A 24,636-nucleotide genomic window follows, 5' to 3' on the forward strand; every position below is an offset into this window, starting at 1 on the left:
CCCGACACCGGTCGTGAAGAATCATGTAGCCTTCCGCAGAACATTTGCGTGAAGTACTAAAGTGGCTATTACGGTTTCTTTTGTGATTTAATTCGTGGGAGAACCTCCGGAGAACAAGAGGCCGATCACAACGGCGTACAGCCTTTATGAATGAAACCATGTTGCTCCATCTCCCGATGGTGGAGAGCTGCCGGCAAATCGGACCGGTAGGATGTGTATATCGTCGGGTTATGGTGGGGTCGACGAGGGTGACGCTGATTATGGAGCCATCTGTGCTATGTCTTCGTGTGGGCTTTCTCCTCCATCATTAGAAGTTGCTTGAGTACTTTCGGCTCGAGTTCTGAAGGGTGCGCTGTGGACTTTATGCAACGATTGTTCTACTGTCTGAGTTCATGGTTGAAGTAGACGTTCTTAGCGCACTGAAAATAAGATCTCGTTTGTCAATGTTGGACCTACTCAGAAATCCATACTCTATGCTGTCTGCCGCAAATGCTGTGCGCAGGCATGGTGAGGAGGTCTTGGATCATTTGGGGACACGTCATTTCAAAATGAAAAGGGAGGGCGATTGAGAAATTGCATGCCAAGGCCGAAGGCTGGGCATCAAATGTGGAACACTCAGGTCGCTAAGGTAGGAGCAGCATCTGGTGACGTCACGGTGGTGCATTGTATCAGGACGTCAGAATATTTTTGACCAGTTTATCTTTAGCTCAGAGCTATGTGCATCAAGTCCAACAGACGACCAAATCCCTGCGTCGGGCACGGGGCAATGTTGGTGGTGCTGATAAAGGGGGCTTGGCTAATTGGTGTGAGACTAGCCTGCCGTAAGTTCGTACTCGTAAACAAGACATGTCCCCTCCAATCTGTTTGACCTCACCGCTACGGGTGGACACATATATAGACCACGAAGATGATCAAGTATCTCATTCTCTCAAGTCAGAAGGAGAAGATACCCCTCTCGCGACCCACACATCATCTTAAGATTGCATGACGTCAGCACTCTCCACATTTTCCTGTACACATTAACAACGCTCCTAATCCTATTCAAGCCATACGCAAAATCGCAAGGACGCAATACAGGCGAACTAAGAAGCAGAACTCAACAGCACATAATGGCAGACGCATCACCCTCTCCCCCTCCCAAGACAATGCGAGCATGGCAATACTCCTCCACCAGCGGCGGCCTGGAGAAGAACCTCAAAATCAATCCCTCCGCCGCCCTCCCAAAACTAAAGCCAAACCAACACCTCGTCCGCATCAGCGCCATGGCCCTGAACCCCGTGGACTACAAACCCGCTCAAATCCCCGGGGTCGCGCGCCTGGCCGTCGGCCTCCCCGCCACCCCCGGCATCGACTTCTGCGGCCGACTCATCACGCCCGCCAAGGACTCCCCGCTGAAGGCCGGACAGATGGTGTTTGGGTGCGCGGGCAACAACCCCGTCGCGGGGGGCGCGCTGGGCGAGTACGCCGTCGCCGGGTTGCAGGCGGTGGCGGCACTGCCTGAGGGGATGGAGGTGGTGGATGCGGCGACGGTTGGGGTGGCGGGGACGACGGCGTATCAGAGTATTGTGCCGCGGGTGAAAGCTGGGGATCGGGTTTTCGTGAATGGTGGCAGCGGGGGCGTGGGGGTGTTTAGCGTGCAGTTTGCGAAGACGATGGGGTGTTATGTCGTGGCGACGTGTGGGACGGGGAATGTGGAGTTTGTGAAGGGTTTGGGGGTCGATCGGGTGGTGGATTATCGGACGGAGAATGTGGTGGAGGTGTTGAAGGGGTTGAGGGAGAAAGAGGGTGGGTTTGATCATGCGGTTGATAATGTGGGGACGAATGAGGAGTTGGTGTTGGGGTGTCATGAGTTTATGAAGAAGGAGGCTTCATATGTGATTGTCGGGGGAGAACCGACGTTGCAGGGACTGAAGGATATCTTGAAGAGAAAGCTGTTGCCTGGTTTCTTGGGGGGCGTGAAGGGGAAGGTGGAAGGCTTCTTTCCGGCGCATAAGACGGAAGATTTTGAGAAGATGGCTGAGTGGATGACGCAGGGGAAGGTGAAGGCAGTCATTGATTCTAGGTTCAAGTATGAGGAGGCTGTGAAGGCGTTCGAGAAGTTGAAGACTGGAAGGGCGCGGGGAAAGATTGTGGTGGATGGTCCGTCGGAATTGTAGGAACAGCACCTCGCAAAGCCTGAGCACGAGTCTAGAGACCCGTGAATCTTACTTCTCATAGGGTCTCCGTAATATTAGCATATTCTCGTTCTGCAGTAGCCTTATCCCAGAGATTTGTTTTATTTGTCTGCAATTTTTGAGATTACTGGAAGGTTGCGGATGTGAGCCTCTACTGAACGGACGATTGGGAAGTAATTTGTTGAGTTGAGACGTCTCATTAGATTTCGTACGTCACCTACCATCGGTAATCATTCGTTGGCGTTCATGAGGCGGTTTCGGATCCTGCAGCCATTCGTATAGCATCCAAATCTATTCGACAGATCACTGCTCTGGGGTGAATCATCTCAAGATGCAAAATAGACGTGCTTGGCTCAACATTTTGGTTGGGAATCATGCATATGCCTTGAGTACCGATGGTTCAATAGCACGAGAAAGCTCCAGAGCTCTAAGCAATTGTGAAATAGGCAGTGCACCACTGGGCAAGAGTTACGCTCAACTTGAGTGATGACTCGCGGGGAAGTTGCATACCGCGCTGTTTGAGACGCCGGATCGAACACTCGAAATAACGCCTTCACTGGGCCTCGAAGGAATGCGCCCATAGAGTGTTACGTGTACAAGGGTCCCCCAAATCTATATAGTCTATGACATGAAGTCTTTGTTCTTCACATTGTTCATTCAACCTTCGATCTCAGGAAAAATCAAATCGACAAGAACCGAACTCAAGACTTTTGTTACTTAAACAAGGCGTGATCATGGCCAAAGGTGATCCTTTGGGGTGTGGTGGCTGCGATTCAGGCTCCGAACATCTCAACAAGGATAAATGTCGCGAGATGAACGAAAATATGATCCTGGAAGAAAGGGCCAAATTCAAAGAGGCACAACAGTCTTATGGGCGCCAATACGACGAGCCACTCACGAGATTAGTGAATGCCGTCAGAGCAAACGATGAAGAGGCAAAAGCAGCAGCTAAGAAAGATTTCGGCGAACTAAGTGATGAGATGCGCAAATTTGTGTACGACCACAATGCGCAAGAGAGGCTAAGGGTATATATTCTCTGCTCGTCAAGAGAGTCTTTCTAGCGACCTGAATCTAACGTACTTCACAGGTAGGAGCTTTCGAACATGTGCATGGAAAATTCATCTCCGAGAAATGCAATATCCCACCCAAATAGATTGGAGGTAATGCCGAAAGCAGTGCTGCCAATGCACAATAGCTTCAACGGGCCGTGACTCGATGGAAGAACACATAAACTAGCATTAATACTCCTGGGGCATCATGAGGGTGAATGGGTAGATAGGTAGTAGAACACACATGGAGACACGGACTTCTCCACAATTCATACCACATTGGTCATCTCTCCTTCATATTTCGTCTCCGCAAGAATGTCCTGATTCTCCAGATTCAAAGAAGAGGTGCATTCTCACCAGTGCCAGCATCTACATTCGCACCCTTCGCCTCTGTGCAAGAAATAGAGCCTTCTTCATTCACGAAGTGTTTCTTAGGACGGTCCTCACAGTCTGTACTAATATTTCCCCAGACACTCCAAGTCATGAATGTCCGATATGAAAGCTGTTTCCTATCTCTCACATTAATCAAAACAATCGCACTTACAACAATACCAAACGTTTAAGTCACGCCACTGCTCTGTACAACAGAGAGAGGCCTTCTCCGTTCATGAGACGTTAGTCGCGCTCTCTCTCATAGCTTGTGATGATTTTTGTTCAGGCCTCTCATTAATTGGTTGCTTGTGTGCATGCCAGTCCAATTTTGTCGTAGAGCTGGGGATGCCGACCTGATATACTTTCCTCCAACCGAACGCTTTGCGACATCCCTGGTCAGAACAGGGCGCCCTTCTCAACTCCATACAAAGAAGTCGTGATAGAAGCAGGTAACAAGTCGTGATGACTGGGATTTCTTCTCTAGTAGCAAGTTCCCCGAGCAACAGACTAGAGATTGTTGCCCGGAGGCCTGAGACGTAGTCTCTGTTGCGTTAAATGTAAAATGAGTCCTTCTCAACAACTTTTATCTAGAGTTGCAGGCCTAGACAAGTCCTATGACGTCCCGAAATGCCGTGAATAAGAAGAAGCACCTGATCCTGACCTTGACTCTCTCACGGCAAGCGAAGTGGAAACCCGCAACGTTCGCCGTCGCGAAGCAATCATGTCTAGGGGATCGACAGAGGTCTAGACTCTCCTGCGCCACGTGTCTCATATTATCAAGCTTACCTTAACGTTTTACCTTGAAGGAAGAAGGCCGCCCTAGCCCTGCAAGCATCATTCTGGCCTGTTTTGCCGTTCAAGACCGAGGCTGAATTGTCAGATAAAGGTGCAAAACAAACGCTATGAATTTTATCGCAGGTGATTTGAATTGAACAAGGCACCTTTGAAACCTTCCTCGCTTCTTATTGTCGAGAAAACAGGCCACAACAAACAAGGATGTGATGGACCGATGGTAGTATTAATAGATCACAAAACCCAACCCGGCGACTTTGCTCGCATGCAACAACTATCTTGGGCCCATCAGATAACCTAAACTCGGATCCAAGCTTTCAAGTCTCGGGTGTACCTTTCACTTGCGCACTCCGCCCATCACCAGCCCGCAGCCCAGCCCGTCAGCATCGCACCCGCGAAATCCGCAACGATGACGTCACGTGCCTCCTCGGCGAACATGTTTGCGGGCAGCCACTCCTCCCATATCACAACTATCCCCCTAGCTAAAAAAATCAAAGAAATGCATTTCATCATCCATTACGACAAGACAACCCCCTAACGACTCAATAAAAAAATAATAATGCATCGCATAGGCGTCTTCCCCGCGTCAGGAAAATTGGGCACCAGCATCTACACGCACCTCAGCAAACACGTCGATCCGGCCGACGTGATTTTGATTTCGAGGAACCCGGACAAAATCGCGCCGGAGGTGATCAACGCGGGCGCGGCGACGCGGCAAGCCGACTACGACGATCTGGAATCGCTGCATCATGTCTTCAAGGGGATTTCGCATCTGGTGCTGATTTCGTATCCGAGCTTGGAGATCGAGCATCGCGTCGAGGTGAGTTTGCCGTCTCCCTACCTAGCTTACCTAGCACTGGGGATGAAAAGATGTGGGAAGCGAGGAGAGAGGTGGTGGGACAGTAGTTGATTTACCAACGTAACATGCAGGCTCACAAGACCGCCATCATCGCCGCCGTCGCAGCAGGCGTTTCGCACATCTTCTACACCTCCCTCGCCTTCGGCGGCGACTGCACGCCCACCTCCATCGCGCACGTGATGCAAGCCCATCTGCAAACCGAAGCCTATCTGAAACTGCTCATGGTGCAGAAACCCGGTTTCTCCTTCACAGCCATCCGAGAGGGGTTGTACGCCGAGTCCTTCCCTATGTACATGGGCTTTCCCGACTTGCGCGGGTCGACGATGGATTTGCGGATTCTCTGTGATGGCAAAGGGCCTGGGCTCGCGTGGGCGAGCATTGACGATTTGGGAGAGGCGACTGCGAAATTGGTGGAGCGGTATTGTAAGGGGCGTGATGTGAGGGAGTATGAGAATCGCGTGGTGCTGTTGTCGGGTCCGAGGGCGTATAGTCTTGCGGAGACGGTGCAGATTCTGGGGTCGATTGCGGGAGATAGGATGGCGGTGCATAAGGTGGGTATTGATGAGTATGCGTGTGATCCGGTGGTTCAGGACAATCTTGATTCGCATGGCGAGGTGGATGTTCCGTTGAAGTGGGCGACGAGTTTCAAGGCTGTGGAGGCGGGCGAGACTGCGGTTCCTTCGAAGAGACTGGAGAGGTTGCTGGGGAGGAGGCCGGAGACTTTCGAGAAGGCTATGGGAAGGATGATCAGAGAGGCGCACAAGGGAAAATGATGGCGAAAATGATGGCGTATGGAGGACCTTTCATCAAATCGTATCATAGAATTAGGGCTGTGCTTTTGGTCTATTTCTGTCTCAGCCTTTCCTGGAGTTGAGGTCGCTGCGCTGTATGTGCGCCTGTCAATTACTATGTCCGGTAATCTGCTCCTCGTCAACTTCCACTTCTGGCTGCCCTCACCTCGTATATTGGCTACGATCCCATTTCTTCGACGCCCTCTTCCAGCAATGTAAATACGGTTCCATACTTATCAGACACCAGCTACGCTCTTGCAGTGCTTAGGGCGGCGACGTGAACAAGCATGATGAAGATTTGCATTGTGAAAAAGGCGGGTTCTGGCGATAGAGCGCCCTTACATACTGACTGTACGCTCTGGTCTCGCCATGCGAAGATGTGCAGACAATAGCAACAGCTTCTAAAGCAACAACGCTCCGCAGGGAATAGAGGCACAGTATTGCATCTGGTGCTGGTGCCAATGCCAGAAAGCTATGGAATGTAATGTCTTAATCATCAAGCAGCAATAACCCACATTGTGTTTGATGCTCGTCTGTTAGACGGACACTAGCAGACCGCACAGCCTGTTCTGCGTTCCGCCTTTTCCAGCTCGCTTTGTCTACTATGGTGCCCATTGCGCTGTACTAGAGAGACTTACAACGCCTTAAGGGAATGCAGGGAAGCAAGTTGCAAAACGATCAAGCATTTCAAGGCTCCCTATCTCCCCGCCTAAAATGACGTGCTGACCGTCCTTGGCAAGGTGTCTAATAGCGGGTGGCTTTGGGCCAGTGAAGCCCATGAAAAGGCCTAGAACGTCGGGAAAGGATGGGCCATCTGCGAGACACCTCGAGCCAGACACACATAAATATGCCGAATCGCTACCAATCCCTATCTGGAACTCCTCAATATAGATTCGCAGTCCTTCTCAGCTTGTTGTTCAGCAGGCAGATGCGAAGAATGCCCTTTGGACGTACCAGATATAGCCCCAAGAGTTTGCATTGTGGTTGGCCCTATCACACCGCTCGAGCTAGGCCTCTGGTGCCGGTGATAGCGCGTGGACGGCGCCGTCTGCCACAGTCTTTAAAAGAGGACAATGACCCCACGTTCCTCCACTGCGTCTCTTGACCACTTGCTTCTCTTGGTGTTAAATGTGTGTCGTTTTTTTTATCAGATAGACGCACTGCGCTGATCGCCAGAGACCTGTCATTGTAAGAATGTCGTCAATTACATTGAGAGATGCCCTTGGAAATTCAAAGACTTCGGGCATTTACATCACCTTGATCGCTCTTGCTGCGCTGTTTATATATACCCTCTATGGTGCTATTTGGCGTCTGTATCTCACCCCGATTGCCCATATACCAGGTCCTTGGTTCGCGAAACTCACGTTCTGGAATGAATTCTATTATGATGTCGTTCTTGGGGGAAAATACACTTGGAAGATCGCAGACTATCATGCGATCTATGGTCCAATCATTCGCATCAATCCGTTCGAAGTGCATATCATGGACCCTGAATTCCATGAAGAGTTGTATGTCCACTCCAACAAGCGCAAGAGCAACAAATGGTTTTGGTCGGTAAGTCGATCGTACGTCCTGATGCCTGGCTTCTCCTGCTGAAAGGAAAGGGTAGATGCGCATGTTTGGCCAGCAAGACAACTCCGCCTTCGACACCCTCGATCATGATAAGCATCGCATGCGCCGAGAGCCATGGAACCCCTACTTCTCCAAGCAGTCAGTATCTCGTCTACAACCTCTCCTAATTCAAAGCTGCGTCAACAAACTGTGCGATCGATTAGCCGAACATCGCGACGCAGGCAAGCCAGTCATCATGACATACGCCTACGCCTGTCTGACCGTCGACGTAATATCCGAGTACTCCTTCCCAGCAGGTACCACCTACCTCGACCAACCCTCGTTCGACCAAGACCACTACCAAGCCTGGATGGCGCTATCCAAAATCAGCCACACGCTGAAACAATTCGGCTGGCTGTACCCCTTCCTCAGCAGCATGCCAATGTGGGTGACAAAATACACCTCCCCAGAAACCTACCTGGTACTCCAACAGATGGAACTCCTAAAACGCCAAACCACCGAAATCATCGCCCGTCGCCAAGGAACAAGCGACTACAAAGAAAGCACAGGCCGGCCCTCCCTGATGGAAGCAATCCTCGACTCACGCATGCCCTCCTCGGAAAAGACCATTATCCGCGTCGCCGGCGCCGCTCAAATCGCCATCGGCGCCGGCACCCTGACTAGCAGCCACGCGCTGAAGCATGCGACGTATCACATCCTCGCCAACCCTCCCATCCACTCAAAGCTGATGTCAGCACTGGAAGCGGCGATCCCGGACCCCGACGCGCCGCCGAACCTGAAACAGTTGGAGAGTATCGACTACCTTCTCGCCATCTGGTTCGAGACCCTCCGCAACTTCCACGGGGTGACGCACCGACTGCAGCGGATCTGCCCCGACCGCTCTCTGCATTTCCAGAATGTGGAGATCCCCGCAGGCACGCCTGTGGGTATGACGTCCGTGCACGTCCACAATAATCCAGACATCTTTCCTGACCCGTATGCGTTTCGGCCCGAGAGGTGGTTGCCGTTGGCGAGCGAGGGGCAGAGATTGCAGCGGTATATTCTGGCGTTTGGGAAGGGCAGTCGGCAGTGTGTGGGGATGGAGCTGGGGCGGGCGGAGGTGTTGACCGGGTTGGCGAATGTGTTTCGCAGGTTTGGGAGGGGGATGAGGTTGAAGGGGACGGAGAGGGTGAGGGATATCGATGTTTGTTATGATGTGTTTAATCCGATGCCGAGTCGGGAGAGTAATATGTTGGTGGTGGAGTTTGGGAAGTGAGGTGGGGAGTGGCACTGAGTCTCCTGGTGGAGGTGTTGAGGAGAGAAGTTGTCTCTTGAGAGGTCTTCCCATGGAGAAGGCATCTCCTAGGTAGAGTGTCCCTAGAGGTTGTGTTCCTGTAAATGTTAGTAAGCGCAAGGGACGACTTGGAGTTTCGACCTACTGTGTCATGGTTTCTCAAAGCCCAAATGTAGCTTGGGACGACTCAATGTATATCGCACAGGCGGTATCGCGGTTCGTCCGCGGTTATCTCTCAGAAAAACAAGTACCTTCTATACGTCGCGAGGAGCATAAACCCTCTTAACGCGCAACCAATATGTTACTAGGGCATCTCTCAGTCATCGACTTCTCAAGATAGTCATTGTCTCGCAGATCTCATCCGCAATAAAGGCGGGTATTAGTTTAGCTCTTGACCGGTATTCGACGGTCTCTGCATCAGTGTCTCGTTTCCTACAGAAATCAATGACGCCTTTCATTCTGGCGTCTCCAACGGAGAACTCGACTCTTAGCCAGTCCGGCCCGAAACAATCAAAATAGGGCACAGATGAGGTATACGTCCGCTAGTGATACTCGCATGCCGCAAAACTTGGGTGCCAACGATCAAAGACGAGTTGTTCAAAGGTGGCGAAACTCAAAACGTATAGATGATCTCAGTGGTGGGAGCCCCAATGACCCAGGAACAAAAGCTAATAACTGCCCGTGTGGGATTCTAGGTTTGAAATATCTACTAGATTCAGCTGTCAAAGCAGACAACAGAAGGTGACAATCGCTTTCTGCTGGTGTTCCATCTTTATATTACATGGGATGCGTCGCCGTTTGCCAACCGTTTTTTCCAAACGTGTGTATCCTACCTCCAGACAATCGAAGCACCTTTCATATGAAGAAGAGACTCGTTTTACGTTATAGCAAGTTTTGAACAGTCGCCAAGATCAGATTATGCGGTGCGCACTTGGATGGTAGAGTTTGAAACATCCAACCCAACGAAGAGTGAGACTTACAACATCGACCACCTGGGAAGAGTTGGAGATCTGTAAATCATAGTCTGTTGTGGACAGGCCAACTTAGACATTGTGTTGTTATTTATAGAAGCAAGACACGTTCTCCAGCATCATGAAAATATATGAGTATCGGTCAGGTCCGTCCATCACATTCTTTCACTTCATCCAGTCCGGTTATCAGGAATAATTCACTTTCGCACTTCATTGGTGAAAAACTTTACTACGATTCTTGCCTCCTAAAAACGAGCGTTGTAGTACTTCAATCAACATGTTCTCACTATCTTACATCATTCTTTTCATCTTCATATACCTTACCAACATCCACCTGGCAAATGCAATGCCAAGCCCTGCTCAGATAACCAGCGTCACCAGCACCACCGGCACACCCACCAATCTGACCTCAGAAGGAAAGATCACCTGCTACAATCATGAAAGCAGCAATCCCGGCCTCGCAAAGAGTCAAGCGTGCATCGCCGCCGCTGATCTACTCTTCTACCAAACCGACAAATACTTCGGCCAGCGGCTCGAATTCTCTAACTCTGCTCCCGCAGACTCACCACAGCACTTACCTGCGAGTTTTTATCAACTCAATGCGTGCAAAGTCTGGGTCGACTTGCAACCACCCGACGCTGTTGATGCTGCTGATTGGGAAGAGATCCATCATGCGGCATTCGGGGTGGCTGCAGATTGTGCGCATAAAGCAGAGCCTTATTATACTGGAGGGGAGGTTATGCTGGGCGAGGAGCAGCGTATTAGAGTTAGAGTTGGGTATATGAAAGCTACGCCGTCTCTGACGCCATATGCAGGAGCTCTAAAATCAACGGAGTAGGTGCTTGAGGTTGGCTTCATGCTATGTTTGTGGAGAGTATATACGTTGCAGCACATACTATGGGATTAAGTACATTGGATATGGTCATCGATGTCATCTTCTGGCATCCGCATCTCAGATGGCGTTAGCAAAAGAAGTCACTCATCAATTAGCTCTAGCCGTGTTGTGTTGGGGATTGGTCAGGAGCGCAGACTGTAATACTCGTTCTGCTTGTCTTTATCATCTTTTCGATACGCTGGACGAGGATTCAATGGTAGCTAAATTCCGATGCGAGTCAAGGAATGAAAAGCGTTGTATTGGTCTACTTAGAGTGCCCTCGTGCTCCAAATGCCCCTTACTCTTCTACGGGATGCAACTCTATCTACCCGGTTCAGCTTCCACGCAAGGCGATGTCATTTACATGTCATTGTAACCTTGCATTTACGAATGCATAATATTTCTTTCTTACCAATGCACTCAACCCCTGTCTTCGACCTGACCTATGCTTTCATCAAGTGATTGAAAAAGATGTCGTACATCGTACAGGACTGGATTCTCTGGTCTCGATGCGCTGAGTATCATACAGTGTAGCCGGTATCGAATATGTGACTGTGAAACATCTTCGTGACATCGATATCCAGCACTAAAGCGAGGCATGCGCCTCTGAACGATAATTCCCGTCTGATCTTCACCTGCAATTTTCGATCCTCACCCAAGGGATGTAGGAACGTATGTAATTGAGTAGCCGTCAGATTGGCAAGCGTCTCAAGGTCATCCTGTTCCGGCATTCCCTTATCAAACGTCCCTGACTTTTTCAATTTGCAGATACGAAATGGAAGTCCGAAATCTGAATCGGGCCATTGAGTCCAATCGATCAAGATCTGTGTGCCCTTCAGGTTGTCCAGGCCAACGCGTCGCTCTAGGCCGTTGTATACTGTCAATGAAGGGGAAGGGGAGGGAGATAGCAGCGTCTGCGAATCATTGGACTGCAAGGATGGCGAATCCTCTGAGAGGTCGTATATGTCTGGGAATTCCGCTTTTGCATTAGGTGTGAGGATGACCTTGATATCGTTCTTCGGTGGATCTGAACTAGAAACTCTGGAACGAAAATGCTCCATTGGCTGGATTGTTATTTTCGAGGTGATGTAGAAATCTCGGAGGCTGACACTCTTTCCCTCAAACTTATCAAGAGCGTCAGGCTTGACCCGAAAACATGGAGTGTTCCCTTCTTGCTCCAGGTAGATACAGAGTCTCGCATTTGCATCAGTATCTCTGCGACATGCAAGTGCCACCTTGAACGACTTAAGAGCAGATTTTGATCCTTGTGAGTCGTTATCATTCAAAATTGACTTCTTCTCCTCGACCACTGGCAACTGGATCCGTAGACCTTTGTTCGTCATCTCGTGAAACGAGTTGGGCGTAAGATAGAAAGACCGAGGGCATGTTACGATGTTGGCAGATTGTTTAAAGGCCGATGGATGAGGAGCCAATATGCCGCTTCTCCTAAGCCCAAAAGGAGCCCATGTCCACGCGAAGATGGACTCGTCGTCGGACCCACGTATTATCTCATGTTGGAGCCTCACGAACGCTTTCTCTCCTTCACCGTACAAAAGCGGCATATTGACATCAAAGAGCCCGAGGAGACAGTACGCCATATCTTCGACCCTAGAAGTTTCTCTAGACGAAGCCCATGACATTCGAGTCGCGACGCTTTCCTCGGTCATCCAGAGATTTCTGGCAGCCGACCCAGGTACGCCCTTCTTGTTCAGACACCGTCGTTCTATACCAGTAGCCAACGAAATTGCGTCCTCCAGGATTTCTTTGTTGCCAATCTCATTCCATTCGGCGTCATAGAACGTCACTTTGTCTGGAGCGAGAAGTTCCTGCAATGTCCATCCTCTTGTGAACCACTTACTCTCAATAAAGCGTTTTGGATGATCTGGTTCAGGCGATAATGAAGCATCAACGTGCAAATCGGACAGGTAGGCGTAGCAGATTCCTGCTTGCTGATACCAGCTATACATGGAATTGATCGCCTCTGATAACTCGGCACCTGCTATCGGTCAAACTTCTCCAACCATGTATGGCTTGGACTAAGCATACTACTTGACTTATCTATACAGCATGTATCGATCCAAACATAGCTCCAAGACTCAGAGGCTGCCAAGCGACAAGCATTTAGTATCTTATCATTACGCCTGCCTTGGACGAATTGAGCGTATGTAATCTCGTCATTACCCCAAGTGTGCGATAAGATTGCATATGGCGGTATCTGGCTATCATAGAACTCAACAAGCTGAAGATTAGTCGTGTGGAGCAACCGCATAATTTTGGCCAAATGATGCTGGCAGTGCTATGCTCTTCACATTCGACTCTTCCAAATTTGCTGCGCTCTCGGAAGCAACTAGATCTTCGTAGATAGGAAAGGTTTAGACAACATGAAATATCTTGTCGTCAGGTTCAAGGTCATCATTTCGATGTTCGACCACCACAAGGCTAGCTGCGCCCAAACGCTAATGCACGATCAGCAAAGCAGCGGTCTATTTAGCCCTTAGCTTGCATGTCACAGCCACATCGTCGACGCTAAAGAAGGCCTCGACAAGGGGCACAGCCTTCTTCATCCAGGGACCTCACATCAAATGATCTTTTATTATTTCTGTCTATATTGGCAATGTGCTTTTGGGTAAACTTTGGATTCTCATATATGCTCCTGCTCCTCGTGCCCTCATGCGAGGAAAAATATAATATGAGACTGACTGCAGCCAATGCCGAAGAAATTTAGGACTTTCCTTCTACGTCCAGTACGTACTGAATGTCGCATTATTGGCAACAATTTACTTTGCGACGGTAGCTGCGTGTTGATGTGAATATTGAACCGCTCACTCTGCCCAAGATGCTATTCATACTTTTCCCAAAAATATAGAATGGTTGCGCCCGAGTTTGTAGTCGAGTTTGTAGTCAAATCATCACTGATCGAACAGTGAAGTCATAGCTGGTGAAAGGGTTGCGGTAGAATGTGTTGATCGTTGTGACGTTGCGAAGTCATCTCGACCGAGCTCGGACACAAATTTTCCGATTACAAGTGAAGCTCATCCAGTTCTGAGATAGGAAAACGGAGCACTTCGGTATAGAAGTCATGACGATCCTACGTCACTGCTGGCCCGTATACGAGGGGTTCCTGCAGCCTCCGCTGCAGGTTGGCTTCTCCGAGACGTATCGCTATACGCGCAAGCAATTCATTGGTTGACTATTCGATTGAGAATGCAAAGTGTAAATGACTCGTAAATACTGTAGCCGATATATGAAATTGTGCTGGGTTACGAAGAGGCATCATAATGTATATATGAGCCATGCTTTTGACCTTGCTCCTGACTTGAAAATCGCATTCCTCGTCTTGAAATCCACAGTCGGCGCTTGAATATATAGCAGAGACCATCCAGAATACTTGAAATATGCCTTCCTTGCGGCGCAACCTAGCGTTAGCTTTCGTCGTCACTGCCTCGCCATTAGCAGCTGCACAAAGTCTAGGTGATCCAGCCAACGTCAAAACATATCCCCAATGTAGTGTGAGTGCCCATAACGCGATTGAAGCAACTACGAGCCTTCATTGACAGAGTTTAGCAACTTTGTGGAGTAGCTCTTACTGCCAGTGGCTACGCTATTCCGGGCAATTTTACTTCGGTTTGCACAACCGAATTTCGTGGGGTTACCGCTGCCTGCGAAGGCGTTCTCTGCTCTCCATCAGAATTCACTAGTAACTTTTCCCAGGGACCCGCAGATGATCATGCTAACTTCCACGATAGCAACCCAGACTCTAGCCGCCCAGTTGTGTAGTGATGTGTACAAGGCCGACCCTGCGCTCGGTACTTCGGTGGCGGCAGCAGTCGCCCAAGCTAGCTCCGCTGCTACAGCTGAAGAATCGCTGGACCCAGTGAGTGAGGCCAGCTATCCGACATGTGCTGTACGTTATCCCTGCTATCGGCGAACCTTGACGGTGCCACTGACAACATGCCATAGCAAGAGTGTCACCAACAAAGCTTTGCTGGCTCTAGCATCAAGAGCCTTTCCGATCTTCGATTTTGCACGGACACCGCCGCTCAAGAGATTGGTACCCCTTGTGCAAGAGCGAACTGTAGTGCTCCTGACTTGTACAGTACGTCTCTCGTCCTTCGCTGCAGCCCAACACGCCTTTACATTCAGCTTCCATCATAATATGAACCTTTTCCGCTAACATAATATCTTGCAGCCACCGCAGCACTCACTTTTCGACTCTGTCGTAGCGTCCTTGTCAAAGTCATCAACACGAATACCACGGCTACGCCGACAGCCAATCTTACCGCCGTTCCTACGTCCTCTCCCATTGCGTTCGCCGGAGGGTCAAGCAGAATCTCTGGAGATATACTAATGGCAATATCGCTTGTGCTTGGGGCACTGGTTATATCTGTAGCCGTCTAAAGGAAATGGCAAGGATGAGAAACCAGGGAAAAAGGGTCAAGTAAATCTCTAAACTTTAATATCATGTAATAGTGAACATTCTACAACATTGGTATTCATGGTTGCGATACGCTTTGTACGTCATTCATCGTTTGGTCCGCCTTCCGGAGCCACCTCTTTCCAACCATCCTCAAGTCGTTACGCGCAAGACAGCATGTCCTTAGCTTATGCTGGTGAAATTTGGGCGATCAGATCTGGCCTTAAGGTTCTTATGTAGCTAGCGCTTAATGCTCCTGGAGTAGCATGTTGCGGGTATAGCTGCCCCATAAGTCTTCGCAGCTTATGTGCATATATGCGTGTGTGCGCGCGGACGTGCAGGGCTTAGTAATTCATGACAGGGACATCTTTGCATCACTGATCTCTATATCATACCTGAAGTCCATCTTGCCACTCCTTCCCATAGTTTTTTCCATGGACGGAAAGCGCGATCAGCCCAACATGTCTTTCGCACAGATCGTACTCTCCTCCATCTTCCTCGTTGCGTCCTTCACAGCAGGACAAGATCTAGGAAATCCAGGCGACATCAACTCCTACCCCCGCTGTGCCGTAAGCTTTCACGACCTCTTCCCCTTCCTATCAAGACCTCTAAAGCCATCAGCAACTATGCCAAACCGTCCTCGAAGCCTCCGGCTACGACATAAAAAGCAACCTCACCTCAATCTGCGGTCCACGATACCGAGGCGTCACCGCCGCATGCGAGAGTGTCCTTTGTAACCAAGTTGATTTCAACAGTACTCTCTCCTTCCCTTTTTCATTCCTCCTCCTATGCCTTCCTTACTCTCTTCTTAACTTCCTTCGCTTCATAAGCTTAGATATAATTGCTAATCATTCACTTTGAACAGAAACTCAAATCCTGGCAGCAGAAGGTTGCAACATCCTCTACACCTCCCACAACGACTACGCAACTTCTGTCGCCGTTGCAGTCGCTTCGGCATCTTCGCTCGCGGAGGCGGAGAAACCCTTGAATCCGACTAGTCAGGGAAGTTACCCGGCTTGCGCTGTAAGGATCTACATCCCCTTGACGTATCCAAGGGGGCCCTTGTGGGATGAGGCGCTGACAACAAGGCAGGTCGACTGCCAAAACCAAGGCTTCACAGCCTCTGAAATCAGCAGTCTAGCTGACCCTAGAGTCTGCACTGATCCCACTATCACCAGTGTCTCCTCATCATGCCTACAAGCCAACTGCAATGATGACGATCTTTTCAGTATGCCCCTCGCACAGCCCCTTTCCCCCAGCCATTCTGCACTGTTCTTCCTTCAAGCTCAGCCCTTTACTCGGATTCTTGATCGTTGACGATAAGTGTAGCCACCGTAGCGCTAGGGGTCAGAGTCTGCCAATCACAAATAAATCAAGTCGTCGTCAACACATCGGCGTCGACCGCACCGGTATATCTCAATGGGACTAGTGGTACGCCGCTGAATCCGCCCGAGACGTATACGGGATTTGCGAGCGCGCGGGGAGCTGGCTTAGGTATGGCTTTGATGGGGTTTGTTGGTTGCTTGGTTGTGCTGTGAGTGCGTAAACAATGGTTCGGAAAGGAGTATGCTACATTGAGAGTGATTCTCTTGCTGCTATAGTTTTTTGCTATTCATAGAGAGCGGCTTGCGTTTGCAGAAGGTTTGTTGCGCGAGATGTCGGTTTAACCGCAGAAATGAGTCTATTTTCGGAGCAGAGGTGCTCAATCTTCCTGTCTCTGGCCCAGTTTCATGTCTTCTACTTTTTCCTTCGTCCTCCCAGACACTGTACTTGGCTTCACGGCATTGCTCTGCTTAAGATTTTGCCAGGATCTCGGCGTCATCTTTATTGAGCTTCGAGGAATTTTCAGTTCATTTCTTACTTGTTGATCCATGAAGAAAGTGAGACGATGAGGGGAAAATCATCGCAAAGCAAAAAACACATACTTCCCTGACTCTTTCACTATCGAGATTACATTTACCATGCTAACGCCTAATACCATAGCTTTGCCTCTCTTCATTACCGACGAGGTTTCAAATTCGCGGATGTCATCTTCAGATTCTTTGCAAAGTTACATACACTTGTGAGATCATCCCCCGTAAACGATTTTTGACTCTCAGTCTATATGATAATCATCCGACTTGAATTATATTCATGTCAAGCCATTCCTGGATGGTGCTGCAGCAGCTGGGCGACTTTTTTTTATTAAATTATTATGTGGTGCCCTCCAGGAGGAAGCAATGAACGTAAGTGCTTTTGCTTACTCAGTGTTTTTGATACTTCAACTGTCAGGCACAAGTCATTGGTCTGTATGTACCATTCGTAGCCTGTTTCACGAAGGGCGGGTCTAGCAATCTGTCACAACTCCTCCAGAACGGCTGCATGTCTCACATTACGCGCATTGATGGAACACAACGGCCCGCTGCGCCGCATTGATGGATTCTTCACTACTACCTGCAGACTCTACCAGTCGCGCCTAGCTTGACAGTCGGTATCCATATCGCGACCCGTGCCAACACGCGACCACGGTCACGAACATGATACTGTTAGAAAAGTTAGCGTATGTCAGGTACCCCCGACCAATCGAAAGTCTTTGCGCAGAAGCGTGAAATGACCGTTTTCCTTTGGCTCTTATTGATGTGGAAGAAAGTCCAGACCATTGATCAAGATCACCCATGCTTGAGAGTTTTGACTTGCGACTAGCAAGTGAGGGACCTTGACAATGTTTTATAAGGCCGGGCTACTGACTCCTTAGGTTGCCAGGGCCTAAAGCTGGAGAACGCGGGACGATCTAGTTTCATGAGTGTCACCAAGTCTCCCTGAATTTGGGTAGGTCAGCAGTCATGACTTATAAACAAGTAATGGGTCCCCTTACTCAACCGGCACCTGGCTAGACGTATATCTACTCAAGTGTCCTTAACTTACATACCGCGCAGAAACATTAAACCAGGCAATTAAACGATTCATCAATCAGGATGCTCTATAAGACCGCTCTTGCCTTAATCACTCTCCTCCTCAACTCGGCCACAGCCTCGCCGCTCGATCTAAGCACTCGGCAAGCTGAGGCTACATGGGTATGTCCATTCGCTCCTGGGTAAATAGTATTTGACCACAGTACAGACACTCTCATGTCCGGATGACCTAATCGAAATCCCAAGTCCTTCAGGGGCGCCTTCTCGCATGATCAGTCGACTTTTGTATTGCAATGGCAAAGGCGTCTCCGCTGGCTTGACCTGTGATTCGCAGGGTCACCAACAGCTCATAGACCCGACCAATAATATATATTTCGATCAAAAACAGTGCGAGTCATGCCACTGTACACAGTCACCCCCGGAACATGACACTGACACCGAAGGAACGGTGCCTACAGGGGGTACTGGAGCAGGGGGTACTGGAGCAGGGGGTACTGGAGCAGAGGGTACTGGAGCAGGGGGTACTGGAGCAGGGACTACCGGAGCAGGGTCCGAAGGAGTGTCTTATCATGTGCCAGCCGGATCGCGTGGTCACCCGGTTCCCAGTTGAGCTATGCTGAGCTTTGTTATGAGGGAGACAGTGAATGGCTGGAACACATGTCATTTCTTGCGACAAATCTACGTTTGCCATGGCTTGTAGAAATACAGAAATCCTAACCAAGGCGTCCCTGTGAAAATGGCTGACAGCGCTGTACCCTTTACTTTAGCCGACGGCTTGTAAAACCCGTAATGTAGTCCAGCCTCAGGCTTGTCCTATGCATCTTTTTTGCAAAGCTTTAATGCAGCATGATTATATCACGGAAAAAAGAGATCTTTGTTCTCCTCGCTGTAGGAGAATTCCGCACCGAACTCCAGAGAAGTCCGGTCCTGAACTATGTTCGTCCAAAACATCAAACATACCTATCCTATCATAGACTCCTGTAAATCCGCCAGTGCTAGCAGGAGTTCGCAGCATCATTATCAACCCGCTGACTTCCCTGTGTGTTGGAATTTTGCCCATCTCTGTTTGTAGCGCTTTAGTCCTATATCGTCTTATGATTGACAGGCAAAATACAAGTAGACCTCGCTCTGAAGGCGTTGTGTCTAGGTACGCAGCCGCAAAGGCTTTATGACGTGGTGGCCACTTGGCAGGATTCCAGTCCAGTCTTTGTGCGCTGATGGGCGATCCATGGGAATCTGAACGACCCAGCATGATCAAAGCGTCGTTCTGTCTCTAGTTGCTGACATACAGCTCTAGCTGAACGGATAATTTTTGCGAGCTCGATGTGTAGATTCCAAAAGACATGAGTGAACCTTTGATAATTTTTGGCGAACTCTCCGCTTCATTTCCACAATGATAGTGCATCAGTGAGTATGTTTACGTCCAGGGATTGAACGAGTAGCTTTAGTTTGGCCTCACCCAGTGGCCTTTGATCTTCCACTTGAATTGTCAATCGATGTTCCTTCGATAAAGAACAAGTTCTCACTGGCTCAGCATGGGCTGAAAGTCTGCAGATTGAGCTTCGGTACCAGTCGTGACGTGGCGGCTGATATGCTTTCATGTCATGACGCACATTCATGAACAACGCGCTTGAAGACGGCGTTTGCCAATCTGTAGCCTGTAGGATCAACAACAAGCTGAACATTAGCCTCAATTGGTGAGATGTGAGGTCTTGCATTACTGCATTGGCCGATCAATCTCTGTGCAGCGCTGGACAAAAAAAAACTCCCATCAATTAGTTCTGATAAAGACTACTTACCAAGGAGCAAGTCTGTTCAGCATTTGCCGAGTGGCTTCGAACACAGCGACTACTATGTTATCACTCAGGAAGATACGCTAGACGAAGATTGAATGGATTATGATCATCGAGCGCCGTGAGATACTCACACTGGATTTGAATGGAGAAGAAATGCAAAAGTCGGTGAAAGAAATACCGAGAGCCATACCGCTCGACGTTGTGCTTGCGCTACTTTGGCTGCATATCGCTGAACTGCTAAGGCTTGAACCAGCACCCGTCCCGTACCTGAGATTGGCCTGCAAGACATACTAGTGCTCACGTCAGATGCATGTCAACTCAGCCCTGTCATCACTAGATGTTGATCTCTGGCCCGGAAAGGATTCTAGGCCTCAATGACCAATCTGGCAAAAGTGTGGAGGTAAGTGAAGACTGCGGGTCGCCTCTAGAAGAGAGTTTCAACTCCATGAGCTAATGGCGACGGTGCAGTATTGTGATGCCACGATAGCATGCGTTGGCATGATTATATGCATGATTATCCTTTCTTGTCTACAAGCAGAAATAGTCACGAGCTTTAGTGCTTAATCAGAGCTGAGTACTGAAAATGAGAAAGGTCGGAGTCGGGATATTATCATAGTCGGGACGATATAATCAAACCATCTCTGTGCCTGTTATAAGCGATCAAGCCTTCCGTGGGTTTCGCTGACTTCCTCTCTTCAAAGTTCTCGTTCTCGTTCTTGAGATTGACTTAGGCCATGAGTACCGGCAGCCAGGTCCTCACTCAGGACCCTCTCCTCTCACCCACGGAGAGATTTCTCCCCAAAGGTATCAAAGAGGTCCTCCCTTCACCAGAATTAGCCAATCCCATCTCCGCCCTAAACTCCCAAAACGGGCTTCTCTCGCGCATGCCTGCCTCCTGCGTCCCTTTCGCCCAGCTCATGCGCCTCGACAAACCAGCAGGCTTCTGGCCATATTACATGCCCTCCCTCCTCGGTCTAGGGTACGGAGCTTGCACCGCTCAATCTGCCCCTTCTCCGGGGGTTCTCTTCAGCCTTTGCGGGCTGTTCTACGCCTACTGCTTCTTTCTTCGCGGTGCAGCTTGTTGCTGGAACGATACCATGGATCAGGACTTTGATCGACAGGTCGGTCGGACGAGGAACCGACCTATCGCGAGAGGTGCTGTCACGACGACGCAGGCGCATTTATTCACGGCAGCGTGCGTTTTGGCACAAGGGCCTTTTTTGATGATGCTACCTTTAGTCTGCACTTACCACGCGATCTTCATGAATGTTCTTTTTGGTGTGTATGCGCTCATGAAACGTGTCACGTATTATCCGCAGGTCTTCCTGGGCTTTCCGTTCGCCTGGTCCATATTCATCGGCTGTGCTTCTTTGGGTGTGGACTTCGCTTCTAACGATCGGATTTTTCTCACGACGATGCTATTTACTGTTGTTGTTCTGTGGACGGTCATCTGCGACACTGTATATGCACACCAGGATATCAAGGACGACGTCAAAGCGGGCGTGAAATCGGTAGCTGTTCGCTTCGCGGACAGTACAAAAGAATTACTCTCAATGCTGGTATTCTTCCTGGTAGCACTGCTTCTCGGTATTGGGTCACTGGCGCATCTCTCCGCGCTGTACTTTATGTTCACCTGCTGTGGTTCCGCCGCGCTATTCATCATGTTGCTGGCTAAGGTCGACCTGAAAGAGCCGGCTAGTTGTGCTTCGTTCTTCTATGCTGGCTTCTTTTATGGAGGTCTGAGTCTGGTATCTGGCTTTGCAATAGAATATGCGGCGCGAGAGATATGCGGGGAAAACTTCGATCTCGAGCAGGCGCTTTTGTCATGAGCCTCCTGACCGTATCGAGTTGTGAAATTCGTGGTTGTCCCAGGTCTCGATAGAAAGCTTGGTGTTTTGAGTCCGCTACGTACTTGTTATAAGTAAATTTGAGAGCATGTAGAGGTAACATTTAATGGGTTCGATTGTAGCACACAACCGCACTGAAAAACACATCTTGCATTGAATTCGTATAACTCAAAGACTAATTTGATTTCTTTTAGCTTAAGACAACAACCTTTTGATGCCACGATTTAAAATTTCGAAGATTGCCTTTTCCATTCACTCGGCCAAGGTGCCGCGCAACACCTTCTTCATCTTCTACAATAAGTAGTGCCCCAAAATCGGCAGTGACTTTGGCGATTGTGCAGTCAAATTCACTCCGCCGACTACGACATTTCGAATCAACAACGGCTGTACCAAGGAATACATTCATGTAGAGTTTCTCACGCTAAGGGCTAACCTCAGAGCCGAAATACTCTTTCATCCTGCGGCGGAAATCTAAACTTTCAATTCTCTCATCGAGTGTTTTATCGGTAGGTTGGAGCCTTAAAAAACCATGATCACCTTCATCGCCGTCATGTATCTAGCGGGCAGCTACGGTATCTGCCCAGAAAATGAGGTGATAGGCAGGCTTGATGATGTAGCGGATCCAGGGGTCGATGTCTTCAACTGCGACAGAGCGGACTTGGGGCGAGTTGTATATCTTATGATCCATCTCACGAGGGCATTGCGGCTCGCCGGATACTTGCTGAAGCTGAAAGTCGTCCTCGTTGTCTGGAGGGCTAATTTTGGAGCGGCAGAAACATCGAACGGCAGCTGCATTGCGAATAATCGTCTTTTCGACCGCTTTCGCATACCGGTGATGGAGCCATGACCAGGTAGGGACGTGATGAAGCTTCCGTCTGATTGGAAATTTGCCGTCCACGTTCCATAGTAGGCTTTGCTCGAACAGACAACTAGGTAGGCCCCACAGAAAGCTTATCCCTGTGCACAAGCGTAGGGTATATAGAATGCCCTCAAACGCATGCAACACGTCGGACTCAAAGAAAAGGGTCCTCCCATTGTGTTGTAATATTATTGCTGCGAAATGACGGTGGAATTCTTCGTAGTAATTAGATAGTTCCATCAGCTACCAGTAAACAATATTCCACGAAAATATTGACTCCGTCGAGGGTACTACAGGGTAGTATCTTCTAGGGAGTCGCTCTAACTCAGTCTCTTCGCAGTAAAATGCTTCCAAACATTCCCAGTGCACTTGATTAAAGCCATAAATAGACATCGAGGAGATAAAAGCCTTTCCTGCAAGGTCCACCCCCTGGTCTGCCAAGCAGGTGCGATCTTATGATCAAGGGAAGGACGAACGTCATGCTCAAACGGAGGGGGAGCCTCATCCCCAAAGACCTCATTCTGAACGTCAAGAGGGGCCACATGCTCAAGGGATGTCCACGTTGGCTCAACACATGAGACCAAGGTGATACCGTGCGCTTCTGTGTCAACCTGGCTTCTTCGCCTTCCAGAGGGCCGTACACCCGGTAATCCCTCCTGTGCGCCGTCTTTTCCATTCGCTATAATTGTAAAGAGCGATGTAGAATAAATTGAGCCCATACGTGGCATGAAGTATTCTTTATCACCTTTATCGTCTTGGACAATGCAAAGCATATCGACCCAAAGAAAGCGCTCTCCAAGACCTTTAAGCAATTTTAAAGAGTCGATTACTGTAAGAGGAAGATGCAGTCTTTCTAGGAAATTCATCTCCGAAGCGTCAGCAAGACAAGCTGAAGTCAGGCCATCTTGAGCACTAGTCTTGCCCCAGACCCAGCTGAGAGTAACGTAGGAAGGTATCCCACCAATCGACTTGAAATTCAACAACGGCCTGCTTTTGAACATCTATTAGCCTAATCATGTCAACTGGTTCCACCATCCGAGATGGTATGACACAAGCACCGGCATGTTCACGCACACATTTGTCGAGCCAGGCACGGACAAGGCGATCGTCGCAAGTTTCTGACCTTATGCGCGGCTTCTGGGTGGAGAGAGCTAGGCTCTCTGGACGTAACCAATTTACCCAACTAAGCCAAGTGTCCGAGTTGTACGTTGTGACTACGTCGATTCAAGCCTGCAAAGCGTCTTTGTAACGTAGCATTAAATGAGTCGTTTCAGATCCCAGGCTTACTCTTGAGGGAATGTCCATGGTGATAGCGATACGAGCATAGTAGCCCCGAGAGTCGTATTGTCCGTATTGTCGATTACGATGTTTGTATACGTGATCCTGACGGTTCAGTGTGCATTCGATCTCTTTCATCTGAATATTGGGTATTTCGAGCATGTAGGTCTCGAGGCCGGTCTCCTGCAGAAGTGACACGACCGCATCGCAGAGGCTGCAGCGCTTTCTTAATTGACACATCTCCAACCACAGTCCAAGCCGTTTAATATGCAGCCCACCGTGGTCAGGAGATGTACTTCTAGCAGCTGAAGATAAGAAGTTCTCCATAGCGCGAGAACTGCATACTTTACACAGTCCCTTCTCATCCATAATCTCGTTGCTGCGTATACAGGGTTTTAGAGCAAGAATGGTTCCCAAAACATGTCATGCAGATTCAATGATCCCTCTGTCTGATCCCAGCGGCCTTTCCGTATGGTCTCGGCTCTTTTGTCGACGACAACCTGATAAACATCCGAGACTGTACTTGGGAATATAGAGTTGTATTCAGACAACGAGCATCATGTGGCATGAGCCCTGAAGGTAGAATTGGAGGGAAGAGATGCTACGTATAAGAAAAGTGGGAGAATACACTAGATGAGTAGGATCTCAAAAATGACGTAGTCAGACTACCCCCTCTCTGTTCTTTGGTACAATAAGGAAAAACCCTGCGAGAAGACACCTGAGATGAATCTCATAGATAGAGTATAGCATAATCAGCCTGTGCTTTTGAGGATATATAGCGTTTAGTCGCTATTGATCAAAGATATTCGTCCGACCTTCAAAGA

At 49.2% G+C, this 24,636-nt stretch overlaps 8 protein-coding genes across 8 annotated transcripts; 6 read left to right on the plus strand and 2 right to left on the minus strand.

Moving 5' to 3' along the window:
• Positions 1-1,109: 1,109 nt before the first annotated feature.
• KY384_007299 (putative secondary metabolism biosynthetic enzyme) lies at positions 1,110-3,235 on the plus strand (the record flags this gene model as incomplete). Its single annotated transcript, XM_044815790.1, has 2 exons — positions 1,110-2,139; positions 2,868-3,235. The coding sequence occupies 2 exons, from the start codon at positions 1,110-1,112 to the stop codon at positions 3,233-3,235; spliced, it is 1,398 nt and encodes a 465-aa protein (XP_044667664.1).
• Positions 3,236-4,946: 1,711 nt separating this feature from the next.
• On the plus strand, positions 4,947-6,019 carry KY384_007300 (uncharacterized protein; the record flags this gene model as incomplete). The annotated part of the gene is made up of 2 exons (XM_044815791.1): positions 4,947-5,207; positions 5,318-6,019. The coding sequence occupies 2 exons, from the start codon at positions 4,947-4,949 to the stop codon at positions 6,017-6,019; spliced, it is 963 nt and encodes a 320-aa protein (XP_044667665.1).
• Positions 6,020-7,231: 1,212 nt separating this feature from the next.
• On the plus strand, positions 7,232-8,864 carry KY384_007301 (uncharacterized protein; the record flags this gene model as incomplete). Its single annotated transcript, XM_044815792.1, has 2 exons — positions 7,232-7,591; positions 7,647-8,864. The coding sequence occupies 2 exons, from the start codon at positions 7,232-7,234 to the stop codon at positions 8,862-8,864; spliced, it is 1,578 nt and encodes a 525-aa protein (XP_044667666.1).
• A 574-nt stretch (positions 8,865-9,438) lies between these two features.
• On the plus strand, positions 9,439-10,691 carry KY384_007302 (uncharacterized protein; the record flags this gene model as incomplete). Its single annotated transcript, XM_044815793.1, has 2 exons — positions 9,439-9,623; positions 10,226-10,691. The coding sequence occupies 2 exons, from the start codon at positions 9,439-9,441 to the stop codon at positions 10,689-10,691; spliced, it is 651 nt and encodes a 216-aa protein (XP_044667667.1).
• A 557-nt stretch (positions 10,692-11,248) lies between these two features.
• On the minus strand, positions 11,249-12,694 carry KY384_007303 (uncharacterized protein; the record flags this gene model as incomplete). The annotated part of the gene is made up of 1 exon (XM_044815794.1): positions 11,249-12,694. The coding sequence occupies one exon, from the start codon at positions 12,692-12,694 to the stop codon at positions 11,249-11,251; it is 1,446 nt and encodes a 481-aa protein (XP_044667668.1).
• Positions 12,695-14,448: 1,754 nt separating this feature from the next.
• On the plus strand, positions 14,449-15,125 carry KY384_007304 (uncharacterized protein; the record flags this gene model as incomplete). The annotated part of the gene is made up of 3 exons (XM_044815795.1): positions 14,449-14,631; positions 14,688-14,823; positions 14,917-15,125. 3 exons carry the CDS (start codon positions 14,449-14,451, stop codon positions 15,123-15,125), a joined length of 528 nt encoding a protein of 175 aa, XP_044667669.1.
• A 5,437-nt stretch (positions 15,126-20,562) lies between these two features.
• Positions 20,563-21,657, plus strand: KY384_007305 (uncharacterized protein; the record flags this gene model as incomplete). Its single annotated transcript, XM_044815796.1, has 1 exon — positions 20,563-21,657. One exon carries the CDS (start codon positions 20,563-20,565, stop codon positions 21,655-21,657), a length of 1,095 nt encoding a protein of 364 aa, XP_044667670.1.
• A 574-nt stretch (positions 21,658-22,231) lies between these two features.
• Positions 22,232-24,139, minus strand: KY384_007306 (uncharacterized protein; the record flags this gene model as incomplete). Its single annotated transcript, XM_044815797.1, has 4 exons — positions 22,232-22,777; positions 23,011-23,535; positions 23,658-23,717; positions 23,822-24,139. The coding sequence occupies 4 exons, from the start codon at positions 24,137-24,139 to the stop codon at positions 22,232-22,234; spliced, it is 1,449 nt and encodes a 482-aa protein (XP_044667671.1).
• Positions 24,140-24,636: the final 497 nt, after the last annotated feature.

Source organism: Bacidia gigantensis, assembly GCF_019456465.1.
Source record: "Bacidia gigantensis strain McMullin 20006 chromosome Unknown contig_255, whole genome shotgun sequence".
NCBI lineage: Eukaryota > Fungi > Ascomycota > Lecanoromycetes > Lecanorales > Ramalinaceae > Bacidia > Bacidia gigantensis.